This window comes from Oncorhynchus mykiss, chromosome 5 (genome assembly GCF_013265735.2).
Source record: "Oncorhynchus mykiss isolate Arlee chromosome 5, USDA_OmykA_1.1, whole genome shotgun sequence".
Taxonomy (NCBI): domain Eukaryota; kingdom Metazoa; phylum Chordata; class Actinopteri; order Salmoniformes; family Salmonidae; genus Oncorhynchus; species Oncorhynchus mykiss.
This window is the reverse complement of record NC_048569.1, coordinates 91,581,093-91,597,495: the sequence shown is the minus strand read 5'-3', so window position 1 is coordinate 91,597,495 and position 16,403 is coordinate 91,581,093. Positions and strand designations below refer to the sequence as shown.

At 41.2% G+C, this 16,403-nt stretch overlaps 1 protein-coding gene across 1 annotated transcript in view; it reads right to left on the bottom strand.

Annotated features, from left to right (window-relative positions):
• Positions 1-15,525, bottom strand: part of LOC110524798 (receptor-type tyrosine-protein phosphatase C) — a 34,945-nt gene extending 19,420 nt beyond the window's left edge. The window contains exons 1-11 of the mRNA XM_036978780.1: positions 14,664-15,525; positions 14,403-14,432; positions 14,052-14,288; positions 13,508-13,726; positions 11,768-11,893; positions 11,553-11,675; positions 11,272-11,409; positions 10,848-10,994; positions 10,363-10,574; positions 10,001-10,061; positions 8,542-8,650 (exon numbers count right to left, since the gene is read on the bottom strand). Coding sequence (XP_036834675.1) covers positions 8,542-8,650; positions 10,001-10,061; positions 10,363-10,574; positions 10,848-10,994; positions 11,272-11,409; positions 11,553-11,675; positions 11,768-11,893; positions 13,508-13,726; positions 14,052-14,288; positions 14,403-14,432; positions 14,664-15,510 — 2,249 coding nt within the window. The 5' untranslated portion in view covers positions 15,511-15,525. The remainder of the gene's footprint in view (positions 1-8,541; positions 8,651-10,000; positions 10,062-10,362; positions 10,575-10,847; positions 10,995-11,271; positions 11,410-11,552; positions 11,676-11,767; positions 11,894-13,507; positions 13,727-14,051; positions 14,289-14,402; positions 14,433-14,663) is intronic.
• Between the last annotated feature and the right edge of the window lie 878 nt (positions 15,526-16,403).

Sequence of the window (16,403 nt, the reverse complement as noted above, 5' to 3'; positions counted from 1 at the left end):
ATATTACAGGGGACTTTGAGGGCATATAACTCACGTTTCCCACACACAAAATGTATTTATAAATATATTTTGTGATGTGTACCATTAGTAGATCATTAATCCAGAGTGATGACTACTGAATACTATAAAATGTCCATATTATGCCAGTTTAAAGAGGTTTTGTGACGTGTTTTACTATCAGATCAATAATCAATTGTCATGAACATTTCAAACTATAACATGCCCATATTATGCCAGCTGCAAGATTAGAAAAATACTTATTTTGTTCTATTATAGTAAACTATTGTCCTTCTTCAACAATAAATAATTAAGTGTCCCACTTTGGTCTCAGGACAATTTGTGTTTGAAGAAAAGTCATTGATCCTGTGTTTATTTAGTGTTTAGTGTAGTAGAGTTCTGAAGCTATTTAGAATGTAATCAAGGTGGGAGTTAAGACAATGGGACGATTCTGGAAGGTGTTCTGGAAAGCATGTTTTCAGAAAGTGCCCATACTCACCCTACTTAAAAGGGAAAAATATCCTTCCCATATCTATCTACTGTTTCTTCTTTCTCTTGTGAATGTTAATACTTGTGTTATACATAGAATAATAGGCAATCATTTGGAAAGGTGGAATTATATTATGTTTATAATAATTGACCACTATCTAAAGGATCAATGTATTTAGACAGCTATATTTTATATTATCTTAGACCACTGCTCCCGAGTGCCGCAGTGGTCTAAGACACTGCATCTCAGTGCAAGAGGAGTCACTGCAGTACCTGGTTTGAATCCAGGCTGCATCACATCCGGCCGTGATTGGGAGTCCCATAGGGAGGCGCACAATTGGCCCAGAGTCATCGGGGGTTTGGACGGGGTAGGCCGTCATTGTAAATAAGAATTTGTTCTTAACTGACATGCCTAGTTAAATCACATTTTTTAAATGTATTTTTTTGAGCAATTCAAAAATGTAATTACTGTGCTGATTATGTATTATGTATTATTATTATGTATGATATTAATATATTATTCAAGAATATAACACCAGAGCTCTGTGCAATAGTTTTAAGAGAAATCAATCAATCAATAAAAACATGTTTACAGTCTGGATTACACCCAGATTGATTACGAAATTACACATAAATAAAATGTAAATGTATTTATTTCTGCAATAATACACTAACATATAAATATAGGCATAATAACATCAGAAGCCATTTGAAATCCCTTATAGTAATTTCTGGTGGAAAAACAGACGTGTAGTTTTCACCTCCACCATTCCTACTGTACAGCACCACATGGTTTGACGTTTTTCAAGCTATAACATATACAATTTCCTGAAATGAATTGCACATTTTTTTCCTCTAAAAACAAACACCAGGCTACAGAGAATTAGTGTATGTGTTGGTACCCTCTTCTCTTTGACATAGGGGTTATCTATGTCGACTGTAATATGACAAATTTATTGATTTTTTTAAATATAAAGAATTGATAGACCAAGAAAAAGGTAGTTCTTTACAGTGGCGCAAATGTGGTTTTAGAACAGCCTACCTGCCCGCTCGAAGGCGTTTGCATGGTCCTAAAGCACACCGTTCCCTTTCTGAACGTAATTTATGATTTATTTCATCCATTCTGAACGTTAATGTATAATTTATGCTTAATTTCAACGATTAAAAAAAATGATGGTCTTCTACGCTAATGTAAATAAATGTATGTATATTGTAAGAACTACACATTTTTAAACCTTATATCACATTATCTGTAAAATAGTAAATTAGTAAAATAGTTCATTTTCTAAGTGATTCATCTACTCCATACTTTCAGGTCCTGCAGACTTCCAAACCAAAAACCATTGGCTATAACAGAGTAGGCTTAAGTTAACTGGTACACCATTTGGCGGTCCCTATGGCAGTATCCTTTGAAGAACCCTTTTGGGATCCATGTAGAACCCTTTCGGGTTCTATGTAGAACTCTTTCCACAGAGAGTTCTACATGGAACCCAAAAGCATTTTTACCTGGACCTAGAGCCCTTTTCCTAGAAGTGTAGCCTAGGTTACTGATACAGTCAAGTAGCCTTCCTTTTATCCTGTTGAATCTAGGGGGCACTATTTTCATTTTTGGAAAAATAACATTCCCAAAGTAAACGGGCTATTTTGTCAGGACAAGATGCTAGAATATGCATATAATTGACAGCTTAGGATAGAAAACACTCTAAAGTTTCCAAAACTGTAAAAATCTTGTCTGCGAGTATAACAGAACTGATATTGCAGGCGAAAGCCTGAGAAAAATCCAATCAGGAAGGGACTCTTATTTAGACAGCTCTGTGTTCCTATGCGTCCCTATTGAGCAGTGAATGAGATATCAACCAGATTCCCTTTTCTATGGCTTCCCTAATGTGTCTAGTGTCACAATACATAATTTCAGGCTTTTATTTTGAAAAATGAGCCTGAAAGTCAACATTGCGTAAGTGGTCAGCTGGAGGCTCTCAGTGTTTTGTGCGTAAAAGACAAATGCGGCCATTGTTTCTCTCTTTCCTACTAGGAAGCCACCTGTCCCGGTTGATATATTATCGAATAGATTTTTGAGAAACACCTTGAGGATTGATTATAAACAACATTTGCCATGTTTAGACGATAATATGGTGCTAATTTTGAATAGTTTTTGGCGTTGTCGTGACCGCAATTTCCGGTCGAATTCTCAGCCAAACGTGAAGAACTAACGGAGTTATTTCGGCTACAAAAATAATATTTTTGGAAAAAAGGAACATTTGCTATCTAACGGGGAGTCTCGTGAGTGAAAACATCCGAAGCTCATCAAAGGTAAACAATTTAATTTGATTGCTTTTCTGATTTTCGTGTCTAGGTTGCCTGCTGCTAGCTAGGCATAATGCTATGCTAGGCTTTCGATAAACTTACACAAATGCTTGTCTTGTTTTGGATGTAAAGTATGATTAAGAAAAGGCTGAGCTGTGTTTTCAATATATTTCACTTGTGATTTCATGAATATGAATATTTTCTAGTAATATTTTTTGTCCATTGTGTTATGCTAATTAGTGTCAGTTGATGACAATTCTCCCGGATCCGGGATGGGTCGTTCCAAGAGGAGTGAAAATGATAAACTTTCACAGGATGAGAGAAAGAAAAAGGACAAGATGTCAAGCAGAGGTAACTGATATTTTTACATTGTCTCCAGACACACACGTTTTATTGAGCCAAGTCATGTATCCAAGTGTCCACTGTGATTTAACATGTACATTATGGCCATGGTCTCTCTTGTGAACAGAGTAAGCCTCAGCCAGAGAACTTGTTTGAACCAGAGGCTGGAACACCTGGCAGGCCAGAAGAGGACCATCTGCAAGCTGAAGGCTGGATTTGCTGCCAAGTCTCAGCGGCTGATACGGCCCCCTACTGAGAAAGAGAAGCTGGCTGACAGCAAGGGCAGCCAGAAGCTACTCTTGAAAACTGTGGCAGCTCAGAACAATATCAAACATTTTAAGGCTGAAGTAGTAACTGTGGTCTGGAAGTCCCGAGTGGCGTAGTGGTCTAAGGCACTGCATCTCAGTGCTAGAGGCGTCACTACAGACACCCTGGTTGGAATCCAAGCTGTATCCCAACCGGCTGTGATCGGGAGTCCCATAGGGCGGAACACAATTGGCCCAGCATCGTCTGGGTTTGGCTGGTGTAGGCCGTCATTGTAAATAAGAATTTGTTCTTAACTTCTTGCTCCTACTTGAGACGCAGATGTCTCAAGTAGACACCTGGAAATGCAAATGCGCTACGCTAAATGCTAAATGTACTCGTTAAAACTCAAACGTTCATCAAAATTCACATGCAGGGTATTGAATTAAAGCTACACTCGTTGTGAACCTAGCCAACAAGTCAGATTTTTAAAATGCTTTTCGGCGAAAGCATGAGAAGCTATTATCTGATAGCATGCAACACCCCAAATGCCTGAATGCGACGTAAACAAAGATTTAGCTTAGCCGGCGCTACACAAAACGCAGAAATAAAATATAAAACATTCATTACCTTTGACAAGCTTCTTTCTTGGCACTCCTATATGCCCCATAAACATCACTATTTGGTCTTTTTTTCGTTTAAATCGGTCCATATATACCCAAAATAGCTTTCTATGGAAGCTGTGTGATTCAGAAAAAAACATCGTTTTAAAACGCTGCGTCATTTTTTTTAATTAAAAAAGTCGACGATAAACTTTCACAAAACACTTTGAAATCCTTTTGTAATCTAACTTTAGGTATTAGTAAACGTTTATAATCTATCAAAATGATTACAGGGCGATGTATATTCAATAGCTCCTCGTCTTCAAATCAATGGCTGCCAATGTGCACATTCAAAACATCCTGGTGGAGACCGGAAGAAATTGAATCCAGTTAGTTGGATTTACCAAGAAAAAAGTCCCTGGAAAATGACGACAATGGCGACATCGTGTGGAATCTGTAGGAATTGCATGCAGGTCCATAATTAATTTTGTGCCCTTTTAACAACCCATGAAAGTGACGCATGGAAATAATTTTTAGCTTTCAGAGAGCAGTTTTTCTTGCGCTTTTCAATGAAACACACAATCTGTTATAGTCACAGCCGTGATTTAACCAGTTTTAGAAACTTCAGAGTGTTTTCTATCCACACATACTAATCATATGCATATACTATATTCCTGGCATGAGTAGCAGGACGCTGAAAAGTTGCGCGATTTTTAACAGAATGTTCGAAAAAGGAAGGGGTAGACTTAAGAGGTTTTACCTGACTTGCCTAGTTAAATACAGGCTTAAAAAAATCCATCACTGTTCAATGGACCACAAGGAAGGTAAATCAGTCATATGTGTGTAAAGTATCTAGAACAGTGTGGTAGAAAGTTGTTGCACCTTAAAACAGTCCAGCAGTATTTGGGTGCGCAGTAGGACAGAGATATAGTGTATTTTGGTGAGCAGTAGGACAGAGATATAGTGTGTTTTGGTGCGCAGTAGGACAGAGATATAGTGTATTTTGGTGAGCCGTAGGACAGAGATATGCGCAGTAGGACAGAGATATAGTGTATTTTGGTGAGCAATAGGACAGAGATATAGTGCATTTTGGTGAGCAGTAGGACAGAGATATAGTGTATTTTGTTGAGCAGTAGGACAGAGATATAGTGTATTCTGGTGAGCAGTAGGACAGAGATATTGTGTATTTTGGTGAGCAGTAGGACAGAGATATAGTGTATTTTGGTGAGCAGTAGGACAGAGATGTAGTATTTCTGTTCTTAAAAAAAAGAAAAACATATCCCAATGCCCAGGGCTGACACTGCCCTGTGTAGGGTGCCGTCTTTCGGATTGGACGTTAAAGGGGTGTCCTGACTCTCTGAGGTCATTAAAGATCTCATGGCACTTATCGAAAGAGTAGGGTTATTAACCCTGGTGTCCTGGCTAAATTCCCAATCTGGCCCTCAAACCATCATGGTCACCTAATAATCCCCAGTTTACAATTGGCTCATTCATCCCCCTCCTCTCCCCTGTAACTATTCCCCAGGTCATTGCTGTAAATCAGAACTTGTTCTCTGTCAACTTACCTGGTAAAAAATAATGGAAAAATAAAAAAAGTCCTTTCTAACTCAATTTGATATCCTGGATTTATGGTAGTGGGTTAAGATGCTGCTCAATGAGGGATCAATACTAACATTATACACATCTGCTTCATGTGGTGTTGCTGCTTCAGGACCTTTGTGAAGAGGACTCAGCCAAGGAGATGCATGCACAGTCTACCTCCTCCATCCTTGAGGACCAGCAGGAAGAGTTATCTTTCTGTGTTGTCAGCTGCCCAGCAAAGGGTTACCTGTCATAAGCATCTGGCTCCAAGGAGCATTCCTCTGAGACGAGGTGCCATACCCCCAAAGTATTTAATGCAATTCCATATTGCATTCTGTCTCTGCTGTTTATTCAGTTAATCCAGTACTCAATTGAACTACTATTGAGTGAACTGGTCACAGTAATTCTGCTGTTCTTTGGGTGAGTTAATATGAGGATGGCTAGACTTAAAAAAATATATTGTGTTACAGGTGCCTGTGTGCCCTGAGGTCCTCAGTAATGATAGGAGGGATTCAGAGCTGGTCTCACAGAGAGGCTATAGTAAGTGCGAGGGCAGCCAAAGCTTCTCTTCAGGCTTCGCTAGCTGAGGAGCAGTGGAAGCAACGTCAAGCTCTAGCTGGCAGCCAATAAAATGGCCTCAGCTTTCGAGGCAGAGAAGACTCACAGTTCCAACATGCACAACATCCTACTGGCATTGAAGGCCTTGCAGGAGCAGAACACAGCGAAGGAAGCTTCCCTGGATTCCCTGCTCCTTAAAGCCGACCAACAGGACTCTGAGCTGTTGGAGGAGGAGAGCCAGCACTTCCAGTCTGCCCTTCAGGCTTCCCTCTCTCAGCAGCAAACACCACTAGAGGAGTGTGCTATTCTGGCCGCGGAGAGGCACACCAGCGTTAAAGAGCTGCAGAAGCTGAAGCTGTGGATAGACAGAAAGCACGAAGCGCCCGGCTGGAAGCGAGCCTCCAGAGAGAGAGAGCCTCCAGAGATAGAGAGAATCCAGAGAGAATCCAGAGAGACTCCAGAGAGACAATCAACAGCTCCATGAGCACACTCTGGCCTTGGAGAAGAGCAAGTTCTCAGTTCCTCCCTCCAGGCTGAACGCAGCTGCTATGAGAGTCTGACTATGGAGAGCCAGACCACAGTCATAGAGCTACAGGAGTTAAAGGCCAAACACTGGGCACTGGAGAACGAACACCAATAACTCTTCTCTGAGTTCCACACCTTGTCAGCCGAACACCAGGAGCTGATCCCAGAGATCCAAGACCTACAGATCAAGCTCCAGGATACAGCTGGTGAGTTCAAGACCATTGATAGGGAACAAAACGTCATCCTATCTCAGCTTCAGGTCTCACTGAAGGATAAATGCTCCAGCTTGAAGTTTCAGCTTCAAGCGAACCAACTCAAATCCCAGAGGAGCAGACCAGGAACACAAAGCTCCAGAATGACCTTGATTCTCCCCTCACTGAACAGCTGGAGACCAGAGCTGTCTGCTCAGAGCTGGAGCAGGCTGTGGCCAAGAAACTGGCTGAGTCAGAAAAACTACCAGACCGGTTGAGGGACTTTAATTAACACAGGTATGAGTGTTGACAAGGACAAGGCTGGAGATCATCACTCTGTCATGCTGATTGAGTTCGAATAACAGACTGTAAGCTTCAAAAAGAGGGTGGTACTTGGAATCATTGTTCTTCCTCTGTCAACCTTGGAGGTTTCCTGCAAGGAAACATGTGCTGTCATCATTGCTTTGCACAAAAAGGGCTTCACGGGCAAGGATATTGCTGCCAGTAAGATTGCACCGAAATCAACCATTTATCGGATCATCAAGAACTTAAAGGAGAGCGGTTCAATTGTTGTGAAGAAGGCTTCAGGGCGCCCAAGAAAGTCCAGCAAGCGCCAGGACCGTCTCTTAAAGTTGATTCAGCTGCGGGATTGTGGCACCCCCAGTACAGAGCTTGCTCAGGAATGGCAGCAGGCAGTTGTGGGTCCATCTGCACGCACAGTGAGGCAAAGACTTTTGGAGGATGGCCTGGTGTCAAGAAGGGCAGCAAAGAAGCCACTTCTCTCCAGGAAAAACATCAGGGACAGACTGATATTCTGCAAAAGGTACAGAGATTGGACTGCTGAGGACTGGGGTAAAGTCATTTTCTCTGATGAATCCCCTTTCCAATTGTTTGGGGCATCAGGAAAAAAGCTTGTCCGGAGAAGACAAGGTGAGCGCTACCATCAGTCCAGTGTCATGCCAACAGTAAAGCACCCTGAGACCATTCATGTGTGGTGTTGCTTCTCATCCAAGGGAATGGGCTCACTCACAATTTTGCCTAAGAACACAACCATGAATTAAGAATGGTACCAACACATCCTCCGAGAGCAACTTCGCCCAACCATCCAGGAACAGTTTGGTGACCAACAATGCCTTTTCCAGCATGATGGAGCACTTTGCCATAAAGTGATAACTAAGTGGCTCGGGGAACAAAACATCAATATTTTGGGTCCATGGCCAGGAAACTCCCCAGACCTTAATCCCATTGAGAACTTGTGGTCAATCCTCAAGAGGCGGGTGGACAAACAAAAACCCACAAATTCTGACAAACTCCAAGCATTGATTATGCAAGAATAGGCTGCCATCAGTCAGGATGTGGCCCAGAAGTTAATTGACAGCATGCCAGGGCGGATTGCAGAGGTCTTGAAAAAGAAGGGTCAACACTGCAAATATTGACTCTTTGTCTCAACTTCATGTAATTGTCAATAAAAGCAAACAACACTTATAAAATGCTTGTAATTATACTTCAGTATTCCATAGTAACATCTGACAAAAATATCTATAGACACTGAAGCAGAAAACTTTGTGGAAATAAATATTTGTGTCATTCTCAAAACTTTTGGCCACGACTGTACACAGCTACCTCTTCAAATACAATCTGAAGGTAATCTGAAGCCTACTGTAGCATTTGGAGACTTCCTGTCAGACAGGAACTGACTAAATACTCACTTGGACGTCTTGCGCTGCAGGTTGTAGATCTTGTAGAGAAAGATGAGGAGAGCCAGAGACGTCAGGATGATGAGGAACACAAGGAACCCAGTCACAGCTTTGTCATTGTCTGAAAACAGATGAGAAGAGTGGTAAAGGGACATTTACACAACAATGTAATAGCAACACTGAATGCTGTTTAGCCTACCATGAATGGAGGGAGGAGGAGGGATAAATGGCTACTTGTTCATACAGTTCATCAAAGTCATATTATTTTGTTAATTGGAGTCAGAGAAAGGTAATATTCATACAAAGTGTATCATTTTAATCAGTCTGACTTGAGTATATTTATTGCAGGCTTCTGCATAAGATTCTTTGGACACTGTGTTAACAACCCTCCAGGCAAGCCTCAATGCCATACAACTCTCCTTCCGTGGCCTCCAATTGCTCTTAAATACAAGTAAAACTAAATGCATGCTCTTCAACCGATCGCTGCCTGCACCTGCCCGCCTGTCCAACATCACTACTCTGGACGGCTCTGACTTAGAATACGTGGACAACTACAAATACCTAGGTGTCTGGTTAGACTGTAAACTCTCCTTCCAGACCCACATCAAACATCTCCAATCCAAAGTTAAATCTAGAATTGGCCTATTTTGCAACAAAGCATCCTTCACTCATGCTGCCAAACATACCCTTGTAAAACTGACCATCCTACCAATCCTCGACTTCGGCGATGTCATTTCCAAAATAGCCTCCAATACCCTACTCAACAAATTGGATGCAGTCTATCACAGTACAATCCGTTTTGTCTCCAAAGCCCCAATACTACCCACCATTGCGAACCTGTACGCTCTTGTTGGCTGGCCCTCGCTTCATACTCGTCGCCAAACCCACTGGCTCCATGTCATCTACAAGACCCTGCTAGGTAAAGTCCCCCCTTATCTCAGCTCGCTGGTCACCATAACATCACCCACCTGTAGCACGCGCTCCAGCAGCTATATCTCTCTGGTCACCCCCAAAACCAATTATTTCTTTGGCCGCCTCTCCTTCCAGTTCTCTGCTGCCAATGACTGGAACAAACTACAAAAATCTCTGAAACTGGAAACACTTATCTCCCTCACTAGCTTTGCTTTAAGCACCAACTGTCAGAGCAGCTCACAGATTACTGCACCTGTACATAGCCCACCTATAATTTAGCCCAAACAACTACCTCTTTCCCTACTGTATTTATTTTAATTATTTATTTATCTCACCTCATTTGCTCACATCGTATATAGACTTGTTTATACTGTATTATTGACTGTATGTTTGTTTTACTCCATGTGTAACTCTGTGTCGTTGTATGTGTCAAACTGCTTTGCTTTCTCTTGGCCAGGTCGCAATTGTAAATGAGAACTTGTTCTCAACTTGCCTACCTGGTTAAATAAAGGTGAAATAAAATAAAACAAAAAAATTCTGTACATGTAAAACTACTTACAGCGAGTAGTAATTTGTGTTTCTATTGGTTTACTCTTGTATTTCCCATTGAATGCAACGATCTGAAAAAAGAAGACATTCATGTCCTTCGATCCTTCCATCACAATAGTTCCTGGTCCCAACAAACCCACTGGGGTTAACAGGAACGCACAATAATCGAGCCAATACTCTTGTTAATGATCATCCTGACTATGTGAACACATTACCTGAGAGACATACTGGTGAAACACCATTTCTACATCTTCTGTTTAACTCATCTACATACAGTACATAGAGCATTTCATTCAGCAGTATCTAATGCCACGATATATTACAGCAGAGTCAATACATTAGGTTTTACTGTATGAATGTTGAATAACGTACCTGAACTGTGTAGTCTGTTAAATAGCTGAGGTCCGCAAATGTAAAATTGCATTTTTTATGTTTTTGTTGTTTTGTCTCAGACCCAGTGATCGTTGCAATGTACAACTTCTCTTTTCCCTTCCACTGAACTGGCTTTAATTCCTCACATGTAATGGTAAAAGCATTGTTCTGAGTATAAGTCAAACTCGGTTTTTTCCCCACCTCATCAGGTACTGTCAAACACAAACATAGGCAACAGATTACATTATGGTCATCCTGTTCACAGATCCCAACAGATGTGAAGCAGTTATTTCATATAGGCCTGTTGTGAACTGCATTCTTCCACTTCATATTCTATGATCATTTACTACGGTTCAGAAACATTTTTACTCAGCACCCTTCACTTCAACATCTGCATCGTGTAAAGATTGCTGCAGTATGTTAAAAATCACCATATTGCTATATATTGTGAATGAAATGATATATGCAACGTATGTCACACTTACCTCCAGGTGCAGTTAGGATTGTCTCAGACACTTTTGGGAATGTATCGTAGCTCATGTCTTTGTACCGCAGATCAATTGAACAGATATAATTTGTGAACGGCTGCAATTTATTAAAATCATAATGTAATTCATCCGTGGTGTAACAATCTGAAAAATGGATGAAAAAGGAGTCAAAGTTTGATCTGAAATTCTTATCAGTTAGTTGTTTGTTTTAAATATATATATATATATAAATGATCTCATCTCCCACCTGAGGCAACTGCTTATTCTACAAGCTGCCACGGACATACAATTGTAAAGGCAACCACATCTTTAGGAAAACATACATACCTGTGTTTTCCATAGGGACTTATCATTAAAATAAGGTTCATTTGTTTGGTGGGTAAAATAATTACTTAAAATGTCTCTGAAAATTGTAGCTTACCTTTAACTTCAGTCTCAATTCTACAGGAAACGCAGGAGTGAAATAGCTGAGTATTTTTGGGGCAGTTAATGCTGTCATTGGTCCATTTAAGGCTTATGGAGGTGTTTGTGTTTGTAGACGTTTTGGTAATGTCCACTTCTACGGAGTGAAATATAAGAATAATATGATCATAGTGATACTGAAATAAATGCATGTTATGTCTTGTTATAGGCTATTTTCAGTATTCAAATGTTTAAGTCGAGGGAGAGTTTATCTTAAAAAATGTTTGTATAATAACTTACTACACTTGATTTCAACGTCAATGGACTTGGTATTGATGACTTTACTGTTGTGAGTAATCTTTCCACTACAGCTGTATTTCTGAAAGGGTTCCAAATCATCCAAGTTGATAGACCCGTTGTTTCCTGGACAAAAACAAGAATATTAGTGATTCCTTTGAAAAAATAAATTGTTATCATATGTAAATTCATATGAAATGTGGAAACATTATTTTTACCTTCACAGGTGTAATGAATGTCCAGATCTTTAGGGCTACAGTTTTTTGGCTTGTTTTTCCATACTATTTCAACAGGGAGTACGTTTTTGAATTCCAGATTGGGAGAATGTTTGACTGTAGAATACTCTGTTTCAAAATAGGAAAGATTTAATTATAGCCATGCACAAAAGAGACAAAATAGTGATACTGGTTAACACATTATGGTTTATCAGCAGCCGTGTAAAATGTGGCCACAGCCTTTGATATGCTCTGATTAGGATCTCTTTTAGTCCTCATTTGGACTAATCTTATAAGAGTATACAGTGCATTTGGAAAGTGTTCAGACACCTTCCCTTTTCCACAAGTTGTTATGTTCCAGCATTATTCTCAAATGTATTAAATAAATACAAATCCTGACCAATCTACAAACAATACCCCATAATGACAAAGCGAAAACAGATTTTTATAAATGTTATTCACAGTTATTATAAGTATTCAGACCCTTTGCTATGAGACTTGAAATTGAGCTCAGGTGCATCCTGTTTCCATTGATTATCCTTGAGATGTTTCCACAACTTGATTGGAGTCAATTGATTGGACATGATTTGGAAAGGCACACACCAGTCTATACAAGGTGCCACAGTTGACAGTACATGTCAGAGCAAAAACCAAGCCGTGATGTTGAAGGAATTGTCCGTAGAGCTCAGAGACAGGATTGTGTCAAGGCACTGGGGAAGGGTACTAAAACATTTTGGCAGCATTGAAGGTCCCCAAGAACACAGTGGCCTCCATCATTCTCAAATGGAAGAAGTTTGGAACCACCAAGACTCTTCCTAGAGCTGGCCGCCCGGGGGAGAAGGACCTTGGTCAGGGAGGTGACCAAGAACCCGTTGGTCACTCTGACAGAGCTCCAGAGTTCCTCTGTGGAGATGCGAGAACCTTCCAGAAGGACAATCGTCTCAGCAGCACTCCACCAATCAGGCCTTTATGGTAGAGTGGCCAGACGGAAGCCACTCCTCAGTAAAAGGCACATGACACCCCACTTGGAGTTTGCCAAAAGCCACCCAAAGGACTCTCATGAGAAAACAAGATTTACCATGAGAAACAAGATTCTCTGAACTGATAAACCAAGATTGAACTCTTTGGCCTGAATGACAAGCATCACGTCTGGAGGAAACCTGGCACCATCCCTACGGTGAAGCATGTTGGTGGCAGCATCATGCTCTGGGGATGTTTTTCAGCAGCAGGGACTGGGAGACTAGTTGGGATCGAGGGAAAGATTAATGGATCAAAGTACAGAGAGATCCTTGAAGAAAACCTGCTCCAGAGCTCTCAGGACCTTAAACTGGGGCGAAGGTTCGGCCTTCCAACGGGACAACAACCCTGAGCACACAGCCAAGACAACGCAGGGCTTCGGGACAAGTGTCTGAATGTCCGTAGTGGCCCAGCCAGAGCCCGGACTTGAACACGATTGACCATCTCTGGAAAGACCTGAAAATAGCTGTGCAGCTACACTCCCCATCCAACCTGACAAAGCTTGAGAGGATCTGCAGAGAAGAATGTGAGAAACTCCCCAAATAAAGGTGTGCCAAGCTTGTAGCGTCATATACTGTACTTTCCGAATGCACTGTACACTGTTGGTCAGGATTGTTTAAATAAAGGATAGCAGGTCATAGTGATTGAGAAATGTCCTTTGCTGTTGAGTAATTCCCGTTTAACCTTTTAAATACTTTTCTTTCTGAGTATTTATAGTAATCTCACCTGCTGTTATTGGTATAGTTTTGCTGATGTTGACACTGCAATCTCCAGGCACAGCTACATTGGTTGTGAAGTTTGTGCAGAAATGTTCATCTAAAAGCTGAAAACAGTTGTTTTTGTCCCAGATGATAACAGGACTGTTCCATTCAGCATCACTGATATCCCATTTCGTCACATAACACAAATATCCCGGCTTCGTGTTGGTGAAAAACTCTAGGTCATCTAAATTGTGCAAACATTTGTTAAAAAAAATATAGATTTTTAACAATTTTTCCAACATGTATTATTTTAGATAAGTATCATAGTCTACAGCTAGTTAACTACAAGTGCATTTACATAATAGTTATTATAAGTAAGTAATTTGTCATTGTATTGAGATTCAACCTAAAAAGATATGTTATTACTAAACACAGTGACTGTTACATCCCACAATTTGTTTTCCTCCAAATCATTATTTAGCCACAGGATTTAATAAGGATTATTAGTTCATATGTAATTAACAAATAATACCTTATTAAACAGTGTATGCTCAGTGCCTTTGACATACCCATTTTCTCAGTCCTCAGAGTGCTATTTCCTTGGAGTTCACATTCAGGCTGAATCTTTGTAAAAGTGTATTTCCTGCAAGGCTTCAATGATACCACAATAGTGGAGTTCACCGTTTGATGCTCAACAGTAATGTGTTTTCCTGATTCATCCTGGTACGATATGTTGTATGTGTCGGAGGTTGAGGCCTTTAAGTCAATCTGAAAGCCATAGATGACAGGCGTGACCGTGTATGTACCTATAAGATTACATGAAAAGATTGATCATTATTTATTAATTTATTTATTCAGGTGAACTATCCCTATCATGCACAGTCTTAGAATGCATCTCAAACCAAGGAATTGGAACTCACACTTTGGCGGTGTTGGTTTAGTCTGGCTGCCTGAAAGACGGAACAGACAGGTGAGAATCCACGAGGACAACGTTACATTACAACATCACAACAATCCATTACAACATCACAACATTCCATTACAACATCACAACATTCCATTAAAGCATCACAACATTCCATTACAACATCAGAACATTCCATTACAACATCACAACAGTAGGAGAAACATGATCTACTATCAATGGACACAACACAGCATCCCATGGAGGAGAGGCCAACCTGTGGGGATAGCTGTAGTGGAAGTCAGGGTGCTTGCAGGTGAGGTTTGGTTGTGGATGGGTGGAGTGCTTGTAGGCAAAGATGGAGAGGTCGAGTTGTTTGTAGGCAAAGCCTGGGTTTGAGAGGTGGAGGTGTTTGTAGGAAAGGCTTGGGTTTGGTTGAGGGTGCTTGCAGGGTCAGATGTCTGGGTTTGGTTGAGGGTGCTTGCAGGGTCAGATGTCTGGGTTTGGTTGAGGGTGCTTGCAGGGTCAGATGTCTGGGTTTGGTTGAGGGTGCTTGCAGGGTCAGATGTCTGGGTTTGGTTGAGGGTGCTTGCAGGGTCAGATGTCTGGGTTTGGTTGAGGGTGCTTGCAGGGTCAGATGTCTGGGTTTGGTTGAGGGTGCTTGCAGGGTCAGATGTCTGGGTTTGGTTGAGGGTGCTTGCAGGGTCAGATGTCTGGGTTTGGTTGAGGGTGCTTGCAGGGTCAGATGTCTGGGTTTGGTTGAGGGTGCTTGCAGGGTCAGATGTCTGGGTTTGGTTGAGGGTGCTTGCAGGGTCAGATGTCTGGGTTTGGTTGAGGGTGCTTGCAGGGTCAGATGTCTGGGTTTGGTTGAGGGTGCTTGCAGGGTCAGATGTCTGGGTTTGGTTGAGGGTGCTTGCAGGGTCAGATGTCTGGGTTTGGTTGAGGGTGCTTGCAGGGTCAGATGTCTGGGTTTGGTTGAGGGTGCTTGCAGGGTCAGATGTCTGGGTTTGGTTGAGGGTGCTTGCAGGGTAAGAAGTGCTTGTGCTCGAGTCGCCAGTTGCTATAAAATAGAGAACGCATTGTTGCTGCCTCTGAGCATTAATGTGAATAGCATCTGCAATCATGCAACGGTCACCTTCAGATGTGGACAAATCATGACTGATTCTGGGGGATAAAGACATGAATTAGAGAATCATTTTAAGACCAACTGACCTCCTGAAGTTGTATCCCCGTCACCTGAAAAATGATATTTAAGTCATCATCAAGGACTTGTGGCCAACATTACTATCTAACATTACATCAATCTATTTGACTATAATGCACACAGGTGTGAACAGACCAAGGCTCTTGACCATTTTAAATATATATATATTTTTTTTTACTTCACATGAGATAGGTATGGAATGTTCCATACCCAATTACACCTTTAAGGTCTGGTCTACTTTAGATGATTTGTGCTGTTAACGTTGTACTGGATTTCCTGTAACCCAAACCCTGAGCTTCTAAGGCAAAATGCAAAAAGCAGCGACTTAAAATGTTTACTTCCTTATTTCAATACAATTAGGTTGTCACAATGTTTCAGCATACACTTGCTTTGGTTTGACCCGCTAGTATTTTCCTACACAGGACTCATACAAAACGACACAAAATGAAACAGAAAGAATGCTCTTAGAGCTATAGAACTATTCAACCCAAAATAAACTGCTATAACACTGTGTTTCTCTTCCATTTGAACAGAGACCTACAACAGAAAAGAGCACTTAGAGCTACAGAAGTATTCAAGTGTTTTTCTTTGCTCAACTCCAAGGGAGACGCACCCTGCACTGCCATTTTACTGGTCCGCCCACCCAATGAAAACCTGGTCAGATGCTGCTGTTGTGACTGGCTGGGGATTCTTTTTGTTACTTTTTCACACTACTACACCTCTTCAGGATTGAAAGGTGTTACTCTCAGTTTGTGAATATGTAACTGAGGTAGTGGGTGAACCACCTCAGAACCATGGTTCATTACCACCAGT